General features: G+C 45.4%; 4 protein-coding genes across 4 annotated transcripts; all 4 read left to right on the top strand.

Moving 5' to 3' along the window:
* Positions 1-1,587: 1,587 nt before the first annotated feature.
* CCR75_000432 (uncharacterized protein) lies at positions 1,588-4,185 on the top strand (the record flags this gene model as incomplete). The annotated part of the gene is made up of 2 exons (XM_067958540.1): positions 1,588-2,655; positions 2,719-4,185. 2 exons carry the CDS (start codon positions 1,588-1,590, stop codon positions 4,183-4,185), a joined length of 2,535 nt encoding a protein of 844 aa, XP_067816459.1.
* A 1,101-nt stretch (positions 4,186-5,286) lies between these two features.
* Positions 5,287-5,970, top strand: CCR75_000431 (uncharacterized protein; the record flags this gene model as incomplete). Its single annotated transcript, XM_067958539.1, has 1 exon — positions 5,287-5,970. One exon carries the CDS (start codon positions 5,287-5,289, stop codon positions 5,968-5,970), a length of 684 nt encoding a protein of 227 aa, XP_067816462.1.
* Positions 5,971-6,135: 165 nt separating this feature from the next.
* CCR75_000430 (uncharacterized protein) lies at positions 6,136-7,704 on the top strand (the record flags this gene model as incomplete). Its single annotated transcript, XM_067958538.1, has 2 exons — positions 6,136-6,996; positions 7,365-7,704. The coding sequence occupies 2 exons, from the start codon at positions 6,136-6,138 to the stop codon at positions 7,575-7,577; spliced, it is 1,074 nt and encodes a 357-aa protein (XP_067816461.1). The 3' UTR covers positions 7,578-7,704.
* A 6,892-nt stretch (positions 7,705-14,596) lies between these two features.
* On the top strand, positions 14,597-15,718 carry CCR75_000429 (uncharacterized protein; the record flags this gene model as incomplete). The annotated part of the gene is made up of 1 exon (XM_067958537.1): positions 14,597-15,718. One exon carries the CDS (start codon positions 14,597-14,599, stop codon positions 15,716-15,718), a length of 1,122 nt encoding a protein of 373 aa, XP_067816947.1.
* Positions 15,719-16,461: the final 743 nt, after the last annotated feature.

Raw genomic sequence — 16,461 nt, 5'->3', positions numbered from 1 at the left:
GTTTGGATGGGCAATAATGCCGCATCATCACTCCTCATGAGCTCGTTGTCCGCATCACTACTATGAGGTGACGGCAACGGTGTCGACTCATTGTAGTCGACAATGAGCGACGGATCAACATCCTCACTGTTAAAGTGGGATGGATCCTTTAGCCCTGTTAACGCGACAGCCGCAGTGGCTGTCTGCGTTCCGACTAAGGCATTAGACGCAGCCGGCGAATTAACGCGGCGCGTGCGCTTAGTGCGAGGTTGTGTGGGCGTCTTCGCAGACGACCCACCAACGTGGCCCCTTTTAGGTGGCATCTTGGGCGCCGTGTATGGAAACACGTGCGCGAGAGTGATCGAGTGAACTAGCGGCGCGTAAAGCTGCTCGCAGTTCCTCTCTCCTCTTTGTCGAATTTAAAAATGTAAATTCGTTCTTAAAGAGGGGGATGGTGTAACGGGCTAGAGTTGCCCTAATGTTACACAGTCCCCATTAAGTACATTTGGTACTTAAGGGGATGGTCAATTACTAAATAATAGTAATTAGACCCAACACTCGGGTGTGGTGCACATTTGTGACCAACCCTTGTGTATGTGATGCACATGGGCGCATTCACATTAGGAGGGATGACGCCCAGCGTCATCCATGATGACGGCTAGCGTCATCAGTTACGCGAGGTATCTATAAAGATACGCTCGTAATACATATTAAATGATATCTATAGAGATATCATTTTAATTGGTAAAAATAAGTATTTATATTTAATTCTATTAAATATAAATCAGTCTGAAAATTACTACCTACTTGGGAAGTGCGCACGAGGAGACGGATTACCGCTCCCGTGACGACACTTAACCAGAGTACTTAGTGTGTTGGGTGAGGTCGCTTACGCGCCCACCACAACTACCTCACTGCACACAAGAGAAGCAGGTTAAACCGCTTCCTCGCTGTGCTAGAGTGTGTGTCTAAGTAGAGATTTGCCGCATTACGAAGTGCCCGCCTACAGATACTGTCAGGCCGTTCATTGAAAAACCTCCGTGTCCGCTTTGTTATTGCGCGTTATTCTGATGCGTTTGTGGTAAAAATTATAGCAGACACATCCAATATTTGTTAGAAATGAATGAGCAAAACGAATTAATTTCTTGCTGTCGAGGAAAAAGGCTGTTAATATCGCCAACGCGATCATGCTCCACACGTAAACTGAACCACCAGATGCTCGTCATACGACTCAAACTGCACCCCTTTTAAAGAGGCGAGACCTTCATTGATGTCAAGCTGGGTGTTGGCAACATTGCTATTAATTGTGAAGTTGGGCTTAGAGTAAGCGGCAGACATGTTGAGGTCGAATATTTTGAATATGATGTGACGGCTGGTCACTGATAAGTAATATATATTGTGGAAAAAAATGAAAAAGGGACATATAATGAAATTTCTCTTATTTTATAAACAAAAGCCCTTTTTCTAAATGGAATTTCCGAGTAAATGAAATTTACAAAAATGGCATAAAGTCTTATTCAGTACAAATAATTAGTAGTTATAATCCACCAAATCATTTAAATTCCCATCATTGATTACTCTCCGACTCGCCTCGCTACTTTACCACTTATGTCGCGAGCATCTCAAATTGTAATTAGGAATTTGGCTTTGCTTCGACGAGGCAAATTATTACGTATCTGGTACACCGACAGTCGTACGACGGTAACGTCAACAAGCCCCCAAAATCGACGTAGCAGTATCCAGCCTACGCTAGCGGCATTTCGATGCTGCAGCAGTACAGATAGAGATGCTACTGAAAGTTGGTCTAAAATCGCCGCGTTGGGTGCCGCCATGGGCTCTTTACTGTTCGTTATCTCATTATGGGATCAGGAATTAGATGCTGCCACGGAAAGCACCATTACCCAAAAAATTCGATGTGGGGGCAATATTCACGACGAATACGAGATTTTGGACGAAATTGTGGGCGAAGGAGGCTACTGCGTCGTGCAAAAGGGTATTGACAAGCGCACTGGTGAGCTAGTGGCTGTAAAGATGCTGAGCAAAAGTGAGACCTCTGCTCGTGAATTTTGGAGCGAGGTCGACGTGCTTCGCGTGGCTGGACAGCACCCGAATATCTTGCAACTTCGAGGCACGTACGAAACCGACTGCTGCTGGTTTATTGTCCAGGAATTGGCTCAAGATGGCGAATTATTTGACCATTTGATCGCAAATGGTGCCTACTCTGAACAACAGGCGAGCAATACTATTCGACAATTATGTGATGCATTACAATACTTGCATCGGAAAGGCATTGTGCATGGAGATATCAAGCCTGAGAACGTACTGCTGCACAAAGGTCGCATGTGTCTTGTGGACTTTGGCGTGTCCTTTCGCATGGGCGAACGCTTTTTTTATGATTCGCACTTGATGGGGACAGCGGCGTATGCAGCGCCCGAGACATTAGAGCATGGTGAATTGATTTATCGAAGAAATAGTAGAGATGCGCAGCACAAAGCCCGTATGAATGGTGAGGTCATCTTGGAAATTGATGAAAGTGAAGATTTTGAGTCGCAAGCTGGGCCCGATGCGATCAAATTTGGACCAAAGTCAGACATGTTTGCTCTGGGCATTGTGCTGTATATTTTGTTGTGCGGAGCTCATCCGTTTGATACGTATAACAATTTGTCTGACGAGGAGGTAAGATAAAAATCTAAAAATTATCATTTGCAATCAATTGACACTTGACTATTTGGCTTGTAGATACGAAATCGTATTTTGAAGGGACAATTTTGCACGCAGTCTCTTGCATGGCAGTCGATTTCGCCCTCGGCCCGTGATTTGATTTTAAAATTACTTGAAATAGACCCGAAGAAGCGCTTAAATGCCGAGCAAGCGCTACAGCATCCTTGGCTGCGTAATCATGCCCAGCTAAGTAGCGAGCCGATGGCGAATTCGGTCGAGCTGCTGGAAAAATTCCAGCGTGGACGTCGCCGTTTACGTGCTAGTATCTTGGCAGTACTTCTTCTTGATGCAATGGCTGAGAACCTCGACGATGACGAGTATCAAGAACTGGAAAGTATAAAGCGCAGTTTTGCATGGGGTCTTAGCTCCAGTGTCGAATCTTTGACGGAAAAGACACATGCGTTGTTGTCTACATTGCATTTTTTTGATAAGGAAGGAAAGGGATTTATTTCTAAAAGTGACCTTGCGCGTGTGAGTAGAAGTTTTGGCAAGCAATTGAGTGACAACGAGTTGAATGAAATGCTTGTGGGAGGAACGGGTGACCCTGAACAGAATGCTTCGTCTGTCAAGGCTGTTGATTATGACACTGTGAAAATGACGATCTCTACACTGCGGTCAGCCACGTATCGTCCAGGAGAGGCTATCATTAGAGAAGGGCACGCTGGTGCTCACAACGTATACTTGCTTCTAGATGGTGAAGTTGAAGTATCATGCAAAAATCTCATTAAGAAGTCGATGCCTTCGAAAAAGACTGAAAATGACGCTTTAATCGCTGATAGACTCGCTAAAAGTTCTGCTGATTCAGCGGCAAGACCATCGTTGCCAGGGCCTATCGATTCTAAGGTCATTTCGTCAGAAAATGAGGAAATGAAGCTGAGACGCTTGCCAAAAGGAACTTTTTTTGGCGAGATCGAATTGGTGCGACCTGATGGACGCTTTCTTCCACGTATCGCGACGTATCGGTGTGCTGAAGAAAGCGACAGACCGTGTAAAGTCTTGCAAGTTGTAGCAGACGACTATCTTAACCTTAAAGGAACGTATGAGTCGATCAACCACCGTCTTGAGAAGACCGCTCATCGCCACATTCAGCAGCATTTGTTCAAGTGCTTGGAAGCTGCTAAAGAGTCTGTTAAATTGCACACTTTTAATAAGGGCGATTTTATTTACAAGGAAGGCGACCCGTGTGATTCGGCTTATATTATCCTCGATGGTCAAGTAGAAGTGCTAAAGGCAACAGAGGGAGTCGTCGTGGAGGAGCTGCACCCTGGCGACTACTTTCCATTGGGTGTGTCTGGCCAAACTCGAGCCAGCAAGATTGCAACTCGCCAGACTAGTGTGCGATGCACTCAGCCAGTAAAGGTGGTGGAAATTGGTGGCGAAACGTTTCGTAGTTTCCTAAGCAGTAATAAGTTTTTAGCTGCGTATTTTCGAGAGGAAGTCATGACGCGAGAGCAACAACGAATTGATCGCCTTTTGACGGTTTAACACAAAAGTGAGAGAGAGAAGACAAGAAATATATTTGTAAAAAATTGGGATTCGACTCGAATTGTTTAGCCCTTGGCGGACGGCATTCTGCCGCAACAGATTCATTTTTACGCTCTTAAATGGAGCCAGGTCAACTTGTACTTGTAAAAAAGCTGATGGCGCAATTATTGAGAAGCTCGGTCAATCCCATTCCAAGAATTATGTGCTTGAGCAAAGTCGAGCAAATTGAACGTATTAAGAATAATAAAGGTGCGTGAGCGACCTCTTCGCAAAAAAAACTCCGACCATGTCCGTCGAACTGCAAAAATGCTGTCAAAAATGGATCAATAACAAGAAATTTTTGGATTTGGTAGCGTAGCAATAAAATTGCATCACGTCACGCTAAAGTTGCCAAGCGCGTGAGGTATATTTCTTTGTGTCTGAACGTTTTTGGCGATTCATTTTACTTCTTCATTATTTTCACTACTCTGAAGGCTGGAAGTTGTTATAGCACATCAATTGCACTACTGAGAATGACGTATTTAATCGGAACAACCAATTCTCATGGGAGTTTGCCTGGTACCTCGAGGTCACTATCAACTACGCAACTGGTATATCAACATCTATTCATTGCATAATGACTCCGTTATGCTGCGAAAGTCCAGCTTGTCTCAACACTGTCATGTATGTAGTCCAAGACTTTATGGCTCTGTGTGCTACAAGCATGCAAAAATCGTGTCACCGACCGGCTGCTAAAATTGCTAATTTCCTGCTTGACACGCGCAATAGTTAGTTCATGTCGACAACTCGATGGCATTGATTTCAATACAAAAAATACAATTGCTTCGTTGTATGCTAGGCGAGCAAATGGTCAAAACCCCAATGGTCATGCCCATGCAGTGGCCAACTTTATCAATAATTGTTATTGTTGGTCCTTCAACGCTCTACATTTCTGTGACGGTCACGTCAAACCTCAAATCAACATCATTAGATTCTGTAGTGTGTGTCACAAATAGAGCAAATTTATTCAACGCGACATGAATCGCTCATTTCCAAAAGACACATGATTGGATAGAGATTGGTATACAAACGAGAGGCCATAGGCACAGATCGATAGGGATGATGTTGCAGGCACTTATGCGAACAACCTCGAAATACGCGGCTCGCGTGAACTGCTCTTCGCAGCTACAGCTTGTGCGCAGATTTTCTTTTCGTAAGCATCGCAATGATAACGACGATGAGTTTCGGGGTAGTCGGCGCCGCGACCCGAAAGACATCGGTGAAGAAGATAGTAGCGACCTGTATGATCCTTACCGCGAGTACATGGAGACGACAGGTGAGCGTGGATACCGAGAGTTTAATCCAGATCACGTAGAAGAATATGAGCATGAATGGGAGGAGCCTGCTGCAATGATGGAGGACAAATCCTGGCCCGCCACTACGGGTTCGGATCTATTTACTGACATGTTAAATATTCCGAGCGAACCGCCGAGTGGGGAAAAGCTGGACAAGATTTTAGAGGAGGCTTTTGCTCGTATGGGCCACACGGGGAATATTGACGACATCAAGTTGCCTCAGATGGACGTGGAGATACCTGTAGACCACCCAGACAAGGAGGCACTTGAGATTATGAAGCTTTCCATGATGAACAATGGTCGTCTAAAGATGGACGACAAGAATGATCTGCTTAAGTCTATTATCGACGAGCTAAATCATCTCCGCAATGACAAGACCACCTTGTTTCAGGGCCTTGATTTATCGGAGGAGATAGACGCAAAAGAGAAGATAAAAGCGAGCAAAAAGTAGCTCTGTCAGGAAAAGCACGTGGTTGTTCGACAATAAATTGCAGCACTTTGAGTTAGATACTTAAGAAGTTCCATAATTATACCCAATTAATTGTCGTAAGACGAGTTATCCCCAATCAAATTGCAGTGATGTCATCCTCACCAACGTCACTTCTAAGGGACATTAATGGAGTCATTGTCGCCTGTGGCGTGCTCTTCTCCTAAAAGGCAACGCCATATCTGGTCCACTCGTGTGCACCGCGAGATTGAAAAATGTCGAGTCGTTGATGCCTTGCCTTCTGGTGCTACGCTTCACCGCGCGCAGATTTCCGAAAGTCGTGGAATTTGCGAGAGCGAGTTTTATTGTTTCGTGCCTTTTATTAACAGCTCGGTTGCTCTATCACTGGTGCCCCGAGTGGATTTGCTCGTTATTATGCCTTTTTCGGAAAAGAAACTAGCCGACGGCCATGTGCAGTACCCATTTCAAGCTCCCAAGGTGGAAATTCGCTATGGCGCCATCTACCTCCCTGTCGAGTTGCGCGAACGTAAAGCACTTGTAGCAGAAGAAAAGGAACCGACTTTTACGCTTAAATTGTCGCTATTACAAAAATGGAGTCCGTCTACGACCCTTAGAATGTTGGTGCACGAATTCTTCCACCAAATACAACAGAGGGACCCATCGCCAGCCAAATCTCCGTCAATTAAAAAAGCTTTGAAGGGTGAAAGTGATTATAATGGTGAGCAAAGCTACAATAGAATGCGTAGAAGTGACGCACGTGGAGCCATTTTCTCATGTCGGGAGGTGGATCCGAGAACGTCGACATTAAAAAACACCCCCATGTTGTTGCAGTCTGGTTATATCGCGTTGCTTGCGTCATCTGATGCTGGGATGGAGCAGAAAGACAGCGATAATGTGTATATCGGAGAACTGATACATCTCAAGGATATTGTACGCATTACTCCGCACGGAGGCAAGTCAATAACGTTTTTTTTCAAAGACCGCCAGCTGCCGTGCCGAACATTTCTGAGTCAGCACACAGACGAAATTGTTCGCAATCTGAGACTTATTATTGGTAAACCGCGTCAGCGTGGGCGTGATCAAGCAACGGCGGGATTGGCGGCACAATTACTGCCATTTTTGAGCGCAGAGCAGACCGAAAAGGCAAAAGAAATCTCGATGAACTTTATGGGTAAGCTTAGTGAAGTCGCTACGTCCGTTTCACGCATGTTTCGTGGCGATGAAAACAAAAACATGGAACAGCAACAGGTGGATCCACTAGCCAAGGCATTCAGAGATATTGATGCGCAAAAGGAAGTCTTTTACCGTACACCGTCTAAAGCTCGGGTAAGATCCTGTGGTACAGCTAATGTATTTACTGATATGTCTAATGTTTTTTTGTGTGGGTGGTCTTGCAGATGACCGAAATTACGCGACGATACCAACATATTGCTGAGAAATATGTACACCTTAACAATAAAGAAGGGTTCGTTGAACGCGCAATTTCAGAGCTGCAGATTTTTATTGAACACCCGAAAGCACAGCGTATACTCGTGCATGCACATGCATACGAGCAGTCGAACAAGGGGATCCGTGTTGGCTCAGCCGAAAATACGACGCTGTTGAACTAAAAGGGAAACAGCAAAATCAATATATCCTCAACAAAATGAATTACAAAAGCGTAATGAACCAATTTGCTTTCTTGACAAAAAGTACATAAAGAAATGTTGCCGTAATGCCAAAACGAAATCATTTTTATTTACTTTTTGGGATTCATACAAACTCAAACGACGAAGAGCGCCATTCGGGAGCGCCCACCCTGAAAGGTTGCTTGCCCACCGCTCCGTAAGGCAAAGGTATCAGATCCTCGTCCAATGGAAAGGTTACCCGAAGAGTTTTGACTCTTGGGAACCGATCGATACCCTACGTATTGATGTGCCCGGCTTGGTGGCTGTCTATGAAAAGGAGCACCAGCTGAGGCCACTTCGCTATTCTCAAATGGACTTGCAGAAGTAGCGTTGTGAGAAGAACAGGGGTACAATACCGCCCATGATTTTTTTCACACGCAAGCAGGCGAAATTAATTCGCTGCGACCGCTGTTTTATCGCATCGGAATGCGGATGAATGCGGCGCGTGAATTCCGCCTCGTATTTGTCGGTCATTTCATTTAAACGCAACACGACCGGGATCGGGAAAGTTACGCCTGAGCGATTTCCCTGAGCCTTTCCTGATTTTAAGCCGCCATATTTGCGTCTGTGCTCTAGGAGCGACGCTTTTGGCCCATTTAAACGAGACCATTTAGATGGAAGGGGCATCGGTGATATGTAACGGGCTTATGTTGCCCTAATGTTACACAGTCCCCGTTAAGTACACTTGGTGTACTTAAGTGGATGGTCGATTACTTAAATAAAGTAATTAGACCCACCACTCGGGTGTGGTTTACATTTGTGACCAACCCGTGTACGTGATGCTCGAAGGTGTATTCACATTACGAGGGATGATGCCTAGCGTCATCCGTTACGCGAGATATCTAGAAAGGTAGCAGGCCACAAAATAGCAATATACGTCCTAGCAGGCCACAAAATAGCAATACTCGTCCTATTTTTCAATAATATGATCGATATCTAAAAAGCGTCCAGTTCAAGACTGACAAAAAATTGCGGTACATGTCCGTAAGCTTGGCGTTTCCAGCTGCTTTGAGTGGAAAGATTGTGAAACGCCAAGTCCCCTCTTTCTGGCATATGCTCGCAATATATATTAGTGTTTTACAAAAGATGACATTTTTGATAGTAAAAAATGGTATTTATATTTAATGCGATTAAATATTAATCAGTCTAAAACTACTTCCTACTTGGTAAGTGCGCACGAGGAGTCGGATCACCGCTCCCGTGACGACACTTTACTAGAGTACTTAGTGCGTAGGGTGAGACCGCGAAGGCGCCCACCACAACTACCTCACGGCACACGAGAGTAGACGGTCTAACCGCTTCCTCGCTGTGCTAGGGTGTGTGCTTAAGTAGAGCGTGGCCGCATTAAGACGTGCCCGCCTACACTATATGAAGTATACTACTGTGTGAGGAGGGTGTAGCTGCGCGTTGTCGACAGGTTCGGGCGTTATATCCTGTCATCTTGCACACACTGCACGTGCGTCCTGGTTTCGCTTCTGCTGGAGCAGCTTCTACACGTTCAAAGGCAGATGGTAAGCGCTGGGTTGATCCACTTGGCCGACCTAGTCCACGAATGCGCAGATGCTCCTCGATCACTGGGAAGCAACGTAATTCTCGGATGCCATCAAGTAATTGTCGCTTACGGTTGTTTGACGCCTCAGCATGGTTTACTTCCTGCAGCCTACGAAGATCGACTTCAACTGGCGCAGTGGAACGGGGCATTGCCGACTTGGAGTGCTTCAGTACAAGTCCACATCGCACTGCTTTAGTGCGAGTGGTGCCTCACGTCACTTCACGGACACTGGTACGTGCAGTGGAAGACGCTCTTTAAAACACTTGCTTTAGAGAGGGTTACAAGCAAAATGTATGTAATATAATCAAGTTCTTCTGTTTCTATCTACCTAATACTAACTTTATTATATACTAATACAAAGCATGTAATAAAGTCATATCTGTCCGAGCGTATAGCTGTACCGCTTCTGTAGCCTCTTCTACTATGGTATACACCAACTGAGGCGGTGGTAGAAGCGTGGTTTCTGCAGACGACATAGTGATGCGGTGTGGTGGTGATGATGGTAGTGAGAAAGTGACGAGTAAGTATTTGTAGCAAGTTTGTGGTGGCGGTAGTGCGGTAGTGATGCCGCTAAAAGAGTTTGTGTCGTGGGTTTAATAAGAAAATTGAACCAATAAAAGGGAGCCGGGCGCTGTTTATCAAAGAACAAGGAAGCTTTGCTTCCCAACCGCATCCATCATTACAGGCGGCGTCCAATAGGAGTGGCGACCTCGCCCACCTACTCGTGGCTGCCTTACCTTCGTCCGTTCAGTCACAGGCGTTGAGCGCTGCTGAACGACGTATTGTGGATCGCGAGGGTCAAGCCTTGCGACTGAACTCGGATCTTCCTGATGTCCGAGCGAAGGCTCGTCAGGGTTACGAACGCCTAAAGACTCGCTTGGACCTTCTGGAGAAGATAATGCTGAGGGATCCGCGTTACTCGCGTGATGTCCCTCGCCCTCCGAGTCTTCTTCGTGCTGAAAGGAGTCGATCGGCTAAAAGTTTTTCGCCTTCTCCGTCCCCCTCACCCGAACGACGCTCGACTCACAATCGGCGTCACCATCGGTCTCCTTAACGGATGGAGGTATGTGACCTCATTTGGGTCTACATACCGTTTCAGACGACCCACGTAAATATACATGGTGCGTCTTCATATATGCGGGAAGGGTGAGCCTATAATTAAGGTCTCCAACCTCTTCTACCACCGTAAAGGGCCTAATGAAACGTGGCAACAACTTCGTAGTACCTCCAGGTAGTACAGAAATTGCATTCATAGAGAGGGTAGCAGTACTTAATAGTACTTTTTCACCTACTCTAAAGCGTTCATTATTTTTGCGACCATTTCGGTCCGCACATTCTTTTTGCTTGTCCTGTGCGCTTGCCATACTTTTCCTGTGATGGCTTATCGCTCATCCACAAAGCGTTGAGCCTCGCTCACGCTTTTAGCATCAAACTCGCCTACGACACTGAAAGGCCAATTTGGATTTGGTAAAGCCAGAATTGGGGCATGAATAAGACTATCCTTAATTGCTTTAAAAACATCATTCTCGGTGCTAGTCCAGCATTATGTATCCTTTTAAGGAGATTAGATAATAGCCTAGCCATATCAGCGTAGTTTTCGCTATATTTTTTTAAATAATTGGTGAGACCCAACCACTTAAGCAAATCCTTTTGATTCTTAGGAACCGGCCAATCAATTATGGCTTTTACCTTTGCAGTATCCGCTCTAAGGCCTCGCTTCAACCCTAAGAAGGGAATTTCTTCTGCGCCAAAAATGCATTTAGATGCATTGGTATACAAATTATTTTTGGGCATGCACTCGAACACTACTCGCAAATGGTCGATGTGGTTTTCCACATCCGACCGACCCTGCTCTACACGACTATGAACAATAATGTCAGTAAATAGGGCTGTGCATAACCTCCATGAAGGTGGAACAGTTGCGTCACAAGATAATTACATGTCGCCGGAGCGTTGGAAAGGCCTTGTGGCATAACCAACCATTCCCATAGCATGCGTTTGGGGTGCTAATTACTGTAAGATGGATATTGCTGGCTCCCGTGAGCACTTGGTTCTAACCATCGACTAATTCATGTTCGATGTACATCGCACGTCCACCATATTTTATTGGAGAACATCCTTTCTAGAAATGGGGTTTTGATGGGGGTTTGCGCTGGTATAGTGGCAGTGTTAAGCTTATTATAAACATGTACAATGCGCCAATTACCATTTGGCTTTTTGACACAAAACGTCGGTGTCGAATGGGAATTTTTTTTCTCTCGTACCATCCCAGCCTTGTGCTTAGCACGGAAGAAATCGTCAATGACGTCACACTGTTCCTTTCGTAAAGGCCACTATCTTGTAAAACGGTATTTGGTAAATTGATTTGCAATGCGCTTAAACTATTTTTCTTGACTATAGAAAATGCGTTAGTCAGTATGCAACGACATAGTTGAGGGCCGCCATCTTCAAGGCTGCCCATCCGCCCATTCTTCAGGAACCAAGTCAATTTCATGACGGACACCTCTATCCGAGAATAAACAGATGGTGAACTAATACATACCACATCTTGGAAGTCCATAATCAAGGATTAGGATAGATCCGTAGGATCTTTAAGAGTCGATGATCCACTACGCGCACTAAGCGCAACTTTTGTGTCCTCCAGGACAGCTTAGTCCAGAAGTGACGATGAGTTTAACTCAATCGTTAGTCAAATGACCACCATCTCAGAAAAAGTCGCCAGCCTTTAAGGCTCGGCCGTACTCATGAATAAGCATTTCGTCTAGCTCTAACAGAGCATGTAATGAAGAAATTGCCGTAAGGCTATCTTCTCCTTCGATTTTACCGGTTACCATTTACAAGCGTATCCAATTGCTCGCTCGTATCACTTAGTGAGGGCTTAGACGCTTCGCGTCTTTCCTGTCTCGGAGTAGAGACAATACGCCTCTTAGAGGCCGGGAAATTTACGTCCCTGAATTTTTCAGCCTGTATTGGTTTCATACCAGAGCTGGCGTCTGATCCGACATCTGACAAGGAGTTAAGTAACTCAACTTCCTTGTGCAGTGACCATTTACGTGTCACTTCACGTGCAATAGAAGGGTTTGACCCGAAATGCTCTGGCGAACCGCCTATAGTGTCACTACTGACACTCAGTATGGTGACACCTGGGCCGACCAAACTCGGTTGACTTAGACGTGCCACTCCACGTATCTCAGGGATGTTACCCGCTTAAAAATCCAGCCTTAAGCCTACAATACTTTCAGCATTCGGTGAATTATTATTACAACGAGTGTCACTCAACGGAGTACGTGCCGTTTCACCCCCTTTTTCTGAGTCGGGCCCAGAATAAATGTTTCAACATGGAGTTTATTGACTCAGACATTCCAATGTCTAAAATACTGACGGATTCAGTCAGTGATTCGCGCCAAAAGCGCTTTTGTTGCCGAGCAAAGGCGGGTTCATGACTCTCCAAAACTTTGCTAGGAACATTGCGCGTGGCAGCTAAGGTCTAAGACTTCCAATTGATCTATGGCTAATGACGTTCAAGCCAAGCCATACCAAGGATGAGATCATATCTCGAATCCAAATTAAGGACGAGACAGCGTTCCACACTGTCAATGTCCAGAAACATCATACCTAAGTTCAACGGGACCTGAGGAACAGTGACACGAGTCTTAGCCGTTAAGCGAACAGTGATTGTATCAGTTTCATGCGCTTAAAGCGCCTCAACATATTGTTGATTTCCCTCAAGGGAAAAACGTCGAGCATGATTTTAAGACGTTCCTGAGTCAATTAAATTGGTTATGGCTTGTCAAAGCCCTTGACAGTCGCCTGAGTGACTAACAAGCTAGCTTGCTCTGACGCTTCGTGCCATTGCGTACCGAACTAATTGGGGCTAGGTCCTGATTACTTGCACCTCCTTGATCTTCCCCAGTAGGACGCCCCGCACCTACAGGGTATCGACTTTTTCGTGCACCGTACCAGATTTCTGGATAGGCGGAATTGTTGCTCTTTCGAGCTTTACGCGTATTTCGTAGGGGCAGGTCGGACGTAAATGTTTCGTGCTTCCGCACCTATAACATCTATGGATGTTCTTATGCTGTTCCACAGCTTGAAGTGCTTCTTCTCCTTCCTCAACGAAGCTTAGTTCATGGGTTCCGGTCTATTAGACGATACCGACGTGCTCGAAGAGCTTGTACGGTAAACAGGCGTGCTAACGCGAGCAGATTTAAAGACGCAGATCTCAGCGCGTTGCGCTATGAACTGCCTCTTCACAGCAACGCCCTCATGAAACCCCTCATAAGACTGTAACTACAATTGATTTTTGCACCGGGTCTTGAACAAGGCGGAGTCAACGAGCATCTCCATTTGCTTACTCCAAAAAGAGAAGTTTTCCCCCTCTTTTTCCTCAAATGACTTCACATTGACAACTAAAGAGCGAGCCTTAGGCTCTGAATCAGGTACGGAGATGTACCGAGTTGGCATAGGTGCCGCAAGGTAATCCTGAACCTGTCCGGTCATGAAGGATTCATATCGTATAAAGGCTTCAAGCCTTGCATCCAGACAGAACCTCTGGCCCCTGGGACATGATGAACTCAATTTGTTCTAGCCCAACAAGGTTTTGAGCTTCTCGAACGCTGAGCGTTTCGCCCCTGAGAGTTCTGGAAAAGAGTCCATTTTACCAGAGGCTTACTCTCATAAAGACAGGCGTAGATTGACTACGAGTGCTACCAGGTGTGACAGAGCTACCTTGCTCCTTAAGTCAGAGGAAAACTTATAGACTCAAAAGTCACTTAGATTTATAGAACTAGTAAGCTTGACAACTCAGTGAGTCGTACAAGCTTGTAAAGCTTAGTGAATCCTAGTTCAAGGGATTCAGGCGTTCGTAGAACCAAGTGGCAACTAGTGTCCGAGAGTATATACCTTAGAAAGGAATCTGTCTCCCACAGATCAATGCGCAAGCCTAAGGAAGGTACTAGACGCTTTAAGATCAAAAGGAAACTGAGCTACCACATATGTTACCCATAATAAATGGGAATTTAGTCAGCCACTATTTTAAATATAATAAAAGCGTAATTTACCCATAAAATAAATGTACCACAACAACACTTCACCAACCGAAGTGTGCCCCATTACACCACCTTCTCTGTAATCAGTGTAGGTTGACTTGTACTGTTATCGGTACTAGCAAAGGGTGCCCCGTTACAACAAATATACATAGAGAATATCGAGTTTATCTAATTAAGATACACTCTTTGACATATGATAAATATTCTGCCAAAAACTGAAAGGGCACTTCAAAAAAAAATATTGTAAGTTATTTATTCCTTTACAAAGAGAAGACTTGAAACTCTCTTCTTTCCCGTTGATATTGAGCCATTCTCAAATGGATAGGGTTTAGTCGTTCTTGAAATTTGCCGAGCCATTAACGATGTCATGTGCTGCATCCGATTCGCTCCAAGCCCGACTGCGCCGCGGAGATCTTCCGTGCCGAGGTGTTAATCTTGGCGGATGGCTTGTCGCCGAGCATTGGATGACATGGGACTCCTGCATATGGCATGGCGTTCCAGATGAAATCAAAGATCAAGGAGAATTCGCGACCATGAAATTTTTGGGCCATGACGAAGGTGACCGGCGTTTTGGGCAACATCGGCGCACGTGGATCACCGAGTATGATATTGCCGAGATGAAACGGTTTGGTCTTAATACAGTGCGAGTGCCTGTGGGCTACTGGATCATGGGCTTTGACCCAACAGATTTCCCCAACAAGCAGGAATGGACGGTATTCGCCCCTCGTGCATTGTTGTATCTCGATGAGCTGGTTAATAATTGGTGTATAAACCACGATATGGCCGTGATTGTGGACATTCACGCAGCAAAAGGATCTCAGAATGGCCGCGACCATAGTGCTGCAGTGGATAGCGGTGCTAAATATTGGAGCCAGTATCCGGAGAATGTCGACAACACAGTGTATTTAGCAGGATTTTTGGCTTCCCGTTACCGCTATTGTCCGTCTTTTTTAGGCGTTGGTCTGCTTAATGAACCTGAACACCCAACCGATCCGCATGTGCTTCGTACCTACTACGAGCGGGCCTATTCTGAAATCCGAGCGACGGGCAACGACTGTGTACTGACTGTAGCACCATTGCTGACTGAACAATGCCCGCCGTTTATGGAAGACTTTATGCGATACCCGAATTATTATAATGTATGGCACGAGTGGCATCCGTATTTCCTTTGGGGCTACGAAGGTCAGAACCGAAAGCAAGTGCTACAAGCCGTGCATCGCTATGGCGATCAAATTTCGTCGTGGGGTGGTAATTGGCTACTCATTGACGAGTGGAGTCTTGGGGCTCAAAGTTGTGCGTTTCCGTGTGAAGACCGCCACGGACTGCAGCAGTTTGCATCGGCGCAACTTGAAATCTTCAGCAAAGCACACTCGGGGTGGATTTTTTGGTCCTGGCGCCATTCAGATGATGGACATAATCGCCCAACAGGTTGGTCGTTGCGACAATTGCTGCGTGATGGCGTCATGAGACTTTTTGAAGTTTAATTTAATGTATGAGCTACGAAAGGCGCTTTAGGGTGCCAAAGCTTTTAGGCAGCAAATTATTTTGCGACACTTTAAAGCTTTGTCAATCCTTCCAGGTTTTATTGTTTTAGTTGTAAAGTAAAATAAAATAAACATGTTCGTAATGAAGTATCTCATATTGACGCAATGATTGGAGTTCTGGTTGATCTCCCAGCCAAATGGCACTTATTTTGCGAAATAAATTATGTGCTAATAAAAATAGGAGAATTATGGGTTCGCCCTCCCTTTGATGCTTCCCAACAGAATCACTTTGACAACACCCAGAGAAAGCTCCCAAAAGCTCAGAGAAAACACCCACTTAAACGGGGCACTACGACTTGTACTGTTTTAGTATAAGTCCACTTCGCACTGCTTCAGTTGCGAGTGGAGCCTTACGTTATTTCACGTACACTAGTACGTGCAGAGGAAGACTTCTCTTTAAGGTAACTAGCTTAAAGAGGGTAAAATGAAAACTGTATTTGTTGGCGGGCACGTCGTAATGCGGCCACGCTCTACTTAAGCACACACCCTAGCACAGCAAGGAAGCGGTTTGCACCTGCTTCTCTTGCGTGCAGTGAGGTAGTTGTGGTGGGCGCGCAAGCGACCTCACCCAACACACTGAGAACTCTGGTGAAGTGACGTCACGGGAGCGGTAATCCGTCTCCTCGTGCGCACTTCCCAAGTAGGTAGTAATTTTCAGACTGATTTATATTTAATAGAATTAA

This window comes from Bremia lactucae, linkage group LG4, assembly GCF_004359215.1.
Source record: "Bremia lactucae strain SF5 linkage group LG4, whole genome shotgun sequence".
Taxonomy (NCBI): Eukaryota; Oomycota; class Peronosporomycetes; order Peronosporales; family Peronosporaceae; genus Bremia; species Bremia lactucae.
This window is presented reverse-complemented; position numbering and strand designations above follow the sequence as displayed.